Below are 11,189 nucleotides of genomic sequence, written 5' to 3' on the forward strand. Positions count from 1 at the left end.
CACCATCGCCCGGCGTAAAAAAATCTTGAAGGAAAAGGACATGGGGATAATAACCTCTACACGCTAGGGAAGCTGGGCTAGCCCTAGGGCTGACACAAGGAGAAACCTGGTTTCTAATATCCAGGTTCCCGTGTGCAAATATAGAGCTGTTGGTCACTGTCTGAAAGAAAATGGACCCCAGAGGGAGTGGCACTATTAGGAGGTGTGACTTCGTTGGAGTGAGTGTGGCCTTGTTAGAGAAAGTGTGTGGCTGTGGGGTGGGCTTTGAGGTCTTATATATGACAAGCCATGCTCAATGTCTGAGTTCATTCCTGCTGCCTTTTGATGAAGAAGAAGCCAGCACCATGTCTGCCTGCATGCTGTCATGCTCCCCGCCACGATGATAACGGTCTGAACCTCTGAAACTGTACGCCAATCCAATTAGATGCTTTCCTTTATAAGAATGGCTGTGGCCAGGGTGTCTCTTCACAGTAATAGAAACCCCAACACTAAGCCATGGAGTACATATTGTATGGGGGAGGAGCAGGCTCTTAATTTTCTAGAGGGAGGAGCGGGCTCTTAGAGCAGGTGCGGTCCTCCTATCCAGCCCACCTCAGTCTGCTAAGAATGACAGACACACACTCTGGATCTTAAAAAAACCTCCAGCTCACTGGACAACTAAAAAAATGTAGGCCATGCCTACTGTTTTATGGGACAATTTGGAGTGATGGTACAATATTTTCAGATGCAAAAAATAATGCTACTGAATTAAGAAAAAAAATCCACACAGGCAAATTTAATCTAACTGAGTGATTAAAAAAGTACTAACTGCTTGAAGGAATATAATGCACATATAACAACTTCACTACAGGACAAATAACTATCATGTTTGTTCTGGCACTCTGATAATGATTAGCAATCAATAAAAGTTTTAAAGGAAACACACATGCACACACGCAGCCAATACACACGTGTGAAAACATGGGTTAAGAACAGGCAGCATGGCAGGGAAATTCTCAGAATCCTTCTGCACAGACTAGCACTCCCGGCATGCCTCACATTATCTGGGGCAGAGTCTTTTGTTATCCGAAGACCTGTATTATTCTAGCATTTCCTAACATCGATTTTAAATTAAGGCAAGCTAGTTCTCTTGGGTAGCAAACATAAACACAAAACATGGAAATTATTCAACCAGGGACTCGATGAGAAATGTTTGCTTGGCCGCACATAGCAATGTTGAGGAAAAGCACGCTCGTTTCCAGAGACAAAAGCCAAAACCAAACCGTGCACTGATTCTGCCTTCCAAAGAAGGACTTCGTTAATGCCTGTGGGAAGGAGTCTGTCTACAGTAATGGCTAATACACGTATAGCATGTAGCAAGCTGACTTGTGAAAACCTTTTGACTAAATTGAACTGGATTTTCTTTTTTAAGACAAGGTCTAGCCAGATAGTCCAGGCTGGTCTTGAGCTCAAGATTCAACTGATTGTCTCAGTTTGCTGAGTGACGGAATTACAGATATGTGTTGCCACAATGGGCCAGAAGTGGGTTTTTTAAATGAATATGTAACAATTATACATATTCATGGGGTAGGATGGGATATTTTAGTATATGCATCCATGATGATCAGCAAGAGCAATCAGAATATCCACCACAAACATTTTGATCGCTTTGTGTCGACAATATTCTGTTTCTTCTAATTATTGCTAACCACTCTCCATCACTCAGCCATGCTTTTTCATTTTCTCTTGGAGGCACGGGACTTGAACTTGAGGCTTTCTGCATGCAAGGTGAGCGTTGTATCACTGTGCTACATACTCTGCTGTGCACACAGAACTTCCTTCTGTTTAGCTGCATTATCTACCTGCTAATCACCCTCTTCCTATCATCAACCCATCCCCTGTCCTCAGCCTCTGCTAACTACCATTCCTCTCCTATTTGGGGGAGATCAACATTTTACATATTGCAGACCACCATACACTAAACCGCGAAGGCTTCAGAAAGTTTCTGGAGACTTGTACAATGTTGATTTATAATAGAAATTAATGAAAAAAAGGAATAGCTGGGTAGTGGTGGCACATGTCTTTAATCCCAGCACTAGGGAGACAGAGGCAGGCAGATCTCTGAGTTCAAAGTCAACCTGGTCAACAGAGGGAATTCCAGGACAGTCAAGGCTACCCAAAGAAACCCTGTCTCGAAAAAATTAAAAAACAAGAAAGAAAGTAGTTTTTACATTATTACAAGAAGATTCCAGCCCAAAATGGCTGAGCCAAAATTTTCATTGCATGAAAACTGATGAATGATGAATTTAAGACAGTAATCTGTCTTCTCAATATTGTGGCTTACAGGAATGTCAATCTGGCGCATCAGTGACTCTCAAATTCCTCTGAGAACCATCCACCACCGCCATCCACACAGATGTGAACTGGCTACCAACACACCCATCCAAATCACCCGGCCCTGCCTTACCTTTCACCAGGACCTTGGGGACTTTCGTGTGGCTGGCACAGAAGGCACTGTAGAGCTTGAAGCGGTCCGCATAGTACAGAAAGGATCCCCCCAGAGAGAACAGCACTTTCTAGATTAAAGAGGCAAAGTGCAATGAGTTCATTCCCATCCCCATGTAGACCTGGCAGCAGGCGAGAACAGGGAAATCACACCTGTCTGGCTCTCCGCACCAAGCAGAGTCTCCATGCCTGTCAAAGCCTGTCTTTGCTCACAGAGGTCCTAAAATTGACTGTGGGAAAAATATTTTGGCTTAAGATGAATTCTACAGATGTTGGGTTTTGTCTTCTCAGTATTTACAGTAGGATTGCTCAATGACCTGTCTGAGATCTCTGAATGCTGATGAGAAAATAATTGAATCCTGGGAAGGCAGAAATACCCTCAGTTCTCTCATGAGTTCCTTATTGGGAGACAGAAGGGACAAACCATTCGCTTACACCTCCAAAACAGAGAAGACATGCCCTGGGTACAGCCTCCACCTTCTCCAAAGCCCCTCTGTCCTCTGCCAAGAAGCAGATAAGAACCTAAGCAATACCAAGGCGAGAGTGACATTCGGGTGTGAACAGCAGCTCCACCCAAGAGGATCACACCAGGACAGACCCTCCTTGTTTACTGATGGAGAAAATGTCTACTTTAGACCATACTTGATTGGCATCTGCAGTTATCAGAGACCTGAAATCTCTTCCTCGTGTTCAGTCTTCCTATTCTTCTCATGTCGTGTCTGCAGGACTATGTACGATGTGATTGCCCAAGTCATGATCACAAATTACCCAGGAAAATCTGGGAAGGACCACAGAAAAACCGCTCCTTTGCTTACAGTAACAGTTACTAAGTGTTTGCCATGTGGTAACAGATAAAACAGTATCTCCAGGGCCTGCTGCACAGGATGGGAGGGATTCCCACACTGACTGCAGCTACCCGGGCCGTCCTACAGGCTTCTGAAGACCCACAGGCTGGTGCACACCAGATTCCCAGGAGGAAGCTCCATCAGCCTGATGTGAACAGTCCTACACTATCAGGGCGCAGGGCACGCTGCCTGAGGATGGGAGGCAGTGAGAGGCAGGAGGAAGAGATCAGGTGACAGAGACTAGCTCTCAGAGTTGATTAGGTCATTGTCCTGAGTGTAGTGACAGTTTCACAGGTGTGTGTATGTGTGTGCACACGCACGTGCATACAAATGCATGCAAGTATGTATGTGTACAAATGCATGCATGTGTGTATGTGTGTGCATGTGTGCACGTACTCATACACACATACTTTATCAGAGGCTACACTTTAAATATGCACAGTGATTCATCAACTGTACCACAGCTGATCTTGTTTTTAAAGCACCGGGGTCTGACATGTAAGTCAACACACACATCAAAGAGTTTTACTGATCTGAAATGTGGAACGGGAACTTTCTTCCAGGGAATATCAACCAGGGGAGAGAAAACGAGTTGAGGGTGAGTAACCTTTTTTCAGGCATGAGTCACACGGCTCACTAGGACCACAAGGACAGTGTCCATCTGGACAGGAATCAGCATTTCTATCAAAGCTGCCCAGAACAGGGTAAACTGATTGAACTGACAGACCAGAGGGTTAATTTAATTTGTTACTAGCTAATGTAACCTTAAGGTCTGTGCATCTTCCAAAGGAGACGTCGGCATATAAATGTGTTTAATTGATAAGGCCTTCTCTCCCGACCCTGACACCCCCCCAAGGAAGGCCCCCCACTGGGAAGTCCTACAAGTCCTCAGTACTGTGAGGTCCACAACTCCCAAGGAACAAAAGACCACCTGCAGCACGGCATGGGGGCACATCCTGACAGCAAGATAACCCAGCAGTGATGCAGAAGGGCAGCTTTAAGTGGCTTGAGGATGAGGCTTACCTTGAATTGGTCAACTTTCTCAAGCTTTTCCAAATCAGGGACCAGTCTGACTCCATCTTCGAGAGTTTTAAGGAATTCAACTTGAAACTCTACCATTTCGGTTAAATTGCCAAAGAGTACATCAAGCTAAAAAATGAAAAAAAAAAATCTATCCCATATCCACGAAGATTCGGAAGCTTTATCTGGACCTGACTGTGTGATTTCTGAGGGTTAGCAAGGCTATTATTACAGAATGGGGCAGTCCCGTATGCCCCAACTTTACCCCAAAACTTCACGGGCTGTATGTGACCTGCCATGACTAAAGGCACCCATTGTTGTGGGTGCCAGTGCTCCATCCTTGACCAGCAGGTCAACCGCAGCATGCCCCCCACAAACCAAGACAGCCCGCCATACCTCATCCTGGGTGAGAAAGGTCTCCTTCTGAAGGGGCTTCAGGTATCTCTCCATGAGGCAGTTTAAGTCCTACGAATCAGAAGGACACTTTATTAGCATACTGAAAAGTCTACAAGGCTGTACGGGCTGAAAAGGCAAAATGTGTTCTGAAGGCTAAGGAGCCAGTGATGAAAGTCCATGAAGACAGGAAGAAGCAGGCCATGAAGACAGGAAGAAGCAGGCAGGCCCACGAGCACAGCGGAAACCAATTCTTTAACTCATGGTGTACTCTGTGAGCAGGCTAAGAGCTCCATATGGAAATGGACATGGCCAGTAAGAATACTCAGCAGTTGACAGCTAGCATTCAACAGGTCGACCCACTCTCTGATGGGGGGCCCTACTTAGAAAATGACCGTAGGGTCACTGACTGTGAATCCGCTTGGATCTATCTATAATTTTTCTCATGAGCCACTGCATTCATTCCCTGAAAACAGCTATGGGTGTTTCCCCTCTGCTTGTGGTTTATCTCATATCTATATATATATCTATATAAATATATATCATAAAATATAGATATAGTCCATCTACTGGGAACTCATGTAGCTGTGGATGGTTGGGAAGATGAGTTCTGCTTAAGTTGTATAATTTTGATGAATAGAAATAGTACTAGGGTATTTTTCATATTAGACTGACACAGGAAAATAGCAATATTCTTAGTTTTAAGCCAGTTTTTTTTATACATTTAGCTGATTTTAGACTTCAAAGCAGATTCAAAATGGACTAGTTGCCCCTGTAAAATACACACAAGGGCAAGTTCCCATGTGTCTGCTGAACCAGCCAGGGTGATAACATTAAGACATAACTCTCTCTAGTAACAGATTTTCTGCACATAGTTCTGGCCTTGGTTTGTGATGCGGGACTCGAGGTCCAGCCAACTACCTGTTTATTATTGTGTAAGTACTGAATGTCGCTCTCTGTCTGGGAACCCTGACCACTCAGAGCTGTGTGCTCACTTTACCCACCGTGCCCGGTCAGCACGACCTGAGAGAAACCATGTGAGTTATCATGTGTTATTAGATCAGGTTAGATCCTATAAGTAACTCATAATTGTCCAGAGTGGGTGGCTGAGAGAGGCATGCGCGTATCTGAGTGTGTGGGTGTGTGAGCGTGTGGGTGTGCGAGTACGTGGGTGGTGAGTGGGCGAGTGTGAGTATGTGAGTGTATAAATGAGCGAATGAATATGTGTGAGAAGTGTGTGCGCATGTGAGATAGTGTGTGTGTGTGTGTGTGTGTGTGTGCGTGGGTGGGTGGTGTGTGAGTGGGTAAGTATACGAGTGTGTGAATGAGCGTGAGTGACAGGAATGTGTGCACATGAGAACGGTGTGTCTGTGGGAGTGAGGGATGCAGAAGAGATGGAGCAGTGTGTGAAGAAAGATGGAGCTGCAGTAGAGAAATGGAACTGTGCAGAGAGACGGTCAGGACCGAGAGATGTTACAGGGTGATGTAAAAGAGAAGGCCCCCAGCAGGAGAGGGTGCGCGCCCTTTCCTGAAGCCCCTCTGGCAGAAGAGAGAAACTCCTGAGCCCTGCTACTCTGAAGACATCCTTGTGCACCCCTGGGTGCAGCCCAGGGAACTGGTCTGCAAGAGACATGATTGCGTTCCAAAAAAAATTTATTTTCAAAAACAGGCAGCAGGGTGGATATGGCTTGCAGGTCAGAATATACTAGACTCAAAATATTTAGACTGATTTAGACTAAAAATCTAAAAAGCTGGCTAAACTCGGATTGCCGGTCCTGGTGGTGTAGGCTGGCATCCTAGTATGTGGGGGGCTGAAGCAGAGTATTTTGAATTCAGACCCTATCTTAAAAACGAAACCAAATACAACTAGATCTCATTGCTGTCAATTGGGGGTGGAAACAGAACAATTAATAACACACAGAAAACACACCCAACCCTTCTATCAAGGCTCATGTTAGAAGACTTGAATCAGTCCATTTCTATGAGTGTTCAATAACTTCATTTATGACTGATTACAGAGCTTTCTTATCAATACTTGACTAGGATACTACATCTTAAAAGAAACTAAATTCAGTGTGTGTGTGTGTGTGTGTGTGTGTGTGTGTGTGTGTGTGTGTTAAACAAATACCATGGGCACGCCTGGAGAAGTCAGAAAGAGGTGCCAGGTGTTCAATTCAATCAGTTGCCACCTAACTCCCTCGGGAGAGGGTCTCTCGCGGAACCTGGGCCCCACCAGGTTTTGAGCTAGGCCAGCCAGCACACTCCTGGGATCTGCCTTTCTCTGCCCCCTGAGATGTTGTTACAGACATGTACAGCCAGGATGGTTGGCAGGAATTGAACTCAGGTCGCCCATGCCTGCACAGCAAGTCCTCATACCACTGAGCTATCTCACCAGGGCCTAAATTCAGATGTAGAAATAGCTTATAATACATTTAGAAAAGCCAGAAAACTGATTTAATATTCACTACCAATTACATAAATATATAAAACAACTAAGAATTTATATTTATCAATGTTAATCAATATACTAGTTCCAGAAGAGAGATTAAGATCTCAATATCTGTGTGTTATTAAGAGGTGTGGCCTTGTTGGAGTATGATCTTGCTGGAGGAAGTGTGTCACCGTGGAGGCGGGCTTTGAGGTCTCCTTTGCTCAAGCTTTGGTCAGTGTGACACTCGGTCTACTTCCTGTTACCCTTCTCTAGGACCATGTCTGCCTGCTGCCATGTCACACCATGATGACAAGGGACTCGGAAACTTACGCCACTCTCAATTAAAGGTTTTCCTGCTGCCGTGGTCGTGGCGTCCCCTCGAGGCCACAGAAGCCCTAACTAAGACAGGGAGCCCCCACTCTCTCGGGAAGGAAAGGTAATGATTACACCCCGAGGCTGGGGAGGCAGACGCACGCAGTTGCACGCAGGCAGTTGCACGCACGCACCTTCACGTAGGTGCGCTCAGTCTCCAGCAGCTCGCAGATGACCTTGCGCAGTTTATCCGCGTCCGACAGCTGCCGTGTGGTCGCCAGCTGAGGGCCCGTGGCGTCCTGAGGAGACGGGCTCGAGTCAGAGGGATTCATCTCGTGCAGGCTCCGGCAGAACGCAGCGACCTGTTCTGTGCTCTGTGGGGCACAGGAGGATAAGGCAAAGCAGAGGGGTCACGTCTCAGCCGGGAGCCTTGTTGGCACCCAGCCCTCCTCAAGGCAATTTCCAGCTCAATGAATGGTCACATATGAATGTGTCCCAAACTGTTCCACACTTGAGTTCCTTGAGTGCTGACAACCACAATAATGAACAAGGGTGTGCGAATGAACTAGGCTCGCTCGCTAGTCCGGGGTATCTGACACTCACACGCTACTCACACGTGTGAGAAGGGCTATGACAACTCCCACTGAACAGTTGAAACAAAGGAGGCCCAGAGAGGTTAAACAACTCATCCAAGGTCACACAGCTAGGAAGTAGCCACAGCAGACCTGGAATGTGAACTATCCAAGCACATTTCAGAGCATGTGATTCTGGGGAGTGCTGGGAGGCGGGAGGGGAGATGTTACTCGGAATGAAACGAAACCCAGGCTCAGATTTGCCTCAGCAAGTGCCCTGTCGCCAAGTGGCATCCCTGGCTCCAAAGGCTATGTTTGAGCCATTCCATGAGAAACTGGGAGCTAAAGACCTGCAACACAGAGAACAATTTACTCAGCTACCGGATTCGGGTTTGGACACTTACTCAGCATGCTGGAAGACAATGTCTGTCTGTGGCATTAAATGGCTCACATTTAGCAGACGGCTGTATCTTTGGTAAGTTCTGCTCTTTCTATCTTCTCCGCTGCCCTTTGAGCAGAAGGCAGTTGAGCCTGAAACAGGCCACTGTGGACCTCAGTCTCCACTGCCTCGGGAGGACACGATTGAGGGGAAGGCAGCAACGATTCTCAAGTTTAGGAAGCTACAGTTGTTCCACCCTATGGAATGACGCTGTCTGAAGGTCGAGCTGCCGAAAACCCCTTGGGCTCAGTGGCTGACCTCAGCGAAGTCCTGGATGGCCTAGACTTCCCAATTCCACAGCTCAGATCCTTCCAGTCAGAGTCCACGCTGGAATGCAAAGGGACTGGCATTTGGCTTGGGGTAATCAGTAAAGACAAGGCCTCACTAGATAGCCCTGAACTCAGGACTTCCAAACCTGCCCGATTGTCCCAGGCATTGTTTTGGAGTAAGGAAACCTGGTTTGCCTGTCGAATGCACAGCAGTAATGTGGGGTGGATACCCTTCTACATTCTACTTCTAGTCAGCCCTTCTATTGTCTATTTCGGTCCTAAACACAGAAATGCCTCTCTCAGGGAGATGACTGTGCTGATAAAGAATTACTCCTATACCTGGCAGTGAAGGCGCACACCTTTAATCCCAGCACTGGGGAGGCAGATGCACCAGGCGGATCTCTGTGACCTCAAGGCCAGCCTGGACTACAAGAGCTAGTTCCAGGACAGGCACCAAAGCTACAGAGAACCCCAGTCTCGAAAAACAATACAAAAACAAAAACAAAACAAAACAAAAACAAAATAGCTGGTCTACAGAGCTGCAAGGCAGAAAAGCTAGGACCTAGAATATTCCACAAGACAGGCTTTAAATACAGTGAAGGGTGATTTGCATATACAAAAGAGAACACAGAGTTTCTCAAAAAGACACATTAGGGGCAGCACAGAGCAGGAAAGCCCAGAGTCTGGACTGGGAGTCACACGGCTATCGTTCTGATTCTCTTATAATTGCCATGACTTATTTCTGGCTGCTGCTAACTGCAGTAACTGCCAGCATGCATGCTGCCTGTCATAAGTACTAGTCAGGATCCTCCAGGAAACTGGGTTTTGGATGTATAATATCCCCGCAAAGAATCTTCACAGGGGTATAGAAAACTCACCCAGATGGGCTGAACTGTATACTCTGAGTTTTACCTCAGTAAGAGAAAATACCTGCTTTGCATCACGGCCTGTTTGTGCAGAAACAAAGGAACTAGTTTTGTGCCACTTCACTAACTTGGGGTCATCTTGATAGAGTCAAACTGGGCTTTGCCATAACTATAGGAACAAGGAACAAATATACCCATTTTAACAAAATGTTCATGTCTCCTTTTAAAGATCGAATGATAAGCAACGTTTTCTAATGCGGTTATCACGGGGAGATAAAAATGCCCTTCTGCACAAAGCTTCCAAGGCAGAAGAGCTGACAACCAGTGCCCTATCCCCATCCCTTCACACACTCCCCTGGGCTGCCGTAATTTGCTGCCTGGTCAAGAAACCTAACAAACAAGTGTGGTCCTGGCACCTTTGCTTACACAATGGATGCTTCCGTAACAATTCCATCTGTGACCACTGCTGACCATCCTCACACACAATTCCCGTGACAAACACAGCCATTACCAAATTCCAGTTGCTGGCAGGATACCCTCTTGAGATGATTAGCCATGGGACCTTGCATATCTGTTCAAGCAGAACCCTCAGCTTCACAAATGACAAACCGCGTGAGAGACCCTGACTTCCAGGAGAAGCAGGGCGTCGCAAAAGCCATGGCCCACCACACTGGAGGGGTCACTGCAGTTTGGTTAAATATAGAAGGTATGGACGGGGGTTCCTGGGTTCTTGGCTCCTCTGTGATATCATCAATACCTAAAGATAGCTATTTTCAAGACTGTGAACGGGGAGCTGCCTTGGTCTCTGCCAAGTGGCTCCCTAGTTAGAGTGGTGTTGCTCTGGCTCTCGACGCCCAGCGGACTCCTTGGGTGCCTGCCCGCCCTGAGGTGTTCTACTTTCTTCTGCTAGTACCCCAAATCAAGTCCTAAATTCACACATACACACACACACACACACACACACACACACACACACACACAAACCCCATAGGAAGTTTAGTCATCCAACTTTATCTTGGGGTCATTCACTTTCTGAGTTATCATCAGAAAATGCAAAAACTCTTTCAGGGGAAACCCTGTCTACAAAACCTTTATTGAAGTACTTTGTTATGTTCTTACATTCTTACAGGGTTATACGCAGTTTCTCTATTTATTAGTTGCTATTAATCTCTTACTGTTTATTTAACATTAAACTTTATCAAAGACACATATGCATAAGAAAATAACTCAGTACATGTAGGAATTGGTACTATCCACCTAGGCATGGCTTCTGGTATCCACTGAGGGTCTCAAGGTGTATCCCCTACAGACAAGGGAAACTATAAAGGGCCCTTCTGGAGAGAATCTTACAGGGAGAAGACAGAGTTGACAACAGTGCCCTGCCCCCTTAGTTTCTTGGGGGGGCTACTGAAAAGCTCCATGGGGCTCCCTTTAGAGGGCTCAGCCTCAACCACCCCTCCCATTAGACCCATCCTGAATACCCCTGAAGCTAAGCAATGTCCTTCCCAACACTCTGCTCCCGGCACTGACTCCAAACTGATGCCTTCCCCCTCCCCCC

General features: G+C 46.4%; 1 protein-coding gene across 1 annotated transcript in view; it reads right to left on the reverse strand.

The window, feature by feature from the left end:
- Tiam1 (T cell lymphoma invasion and metastasis 1) overlaps positions 1-11,189 on the reverse strand; it is a 377,147-nt gene that overhangs the window by 25,202 nt on the left and 340,756 nt on the right. The window contains exons 18-21 of the mRNA XM_026787829.1: positions 7,680-7,859; positions 4,746-4,814; positions 4,353-4,478; positions 2,447-2,555 (exon numbers count right to left, since the gene is read on the reverse strand). Of these exons, the coding sequence (XP_026643630.1) occupies positions 2,447-2,555; positions 4,353-4,478; positions 4,746-4,814; positions 7,680-7,859 (484 nt within the window). The remainder of the gene's footprint in view (positions 1-2,446; positions 2,556-4,352; positions 4,479-4,745; positions 4,815-7,679; positions 7,860-11,189) is intronic.

The sequence above is a fragment of the Microtus ochrogaster genome, chromosome 2 (genome assembly GCF_000317375.1).
Source record: "Microtus ochrogaster isolate Prairie Vole_2 chromosome 2, MicOch1.0, whole genome shotgun sequence".
NCBI classification, from domain to species: domain Eukaryota; kingdom Metazoa; phylum Chordata; class Mammalia; order Rodentia; family Cricetidae; genus Microtus; species Microtus ochrogaster.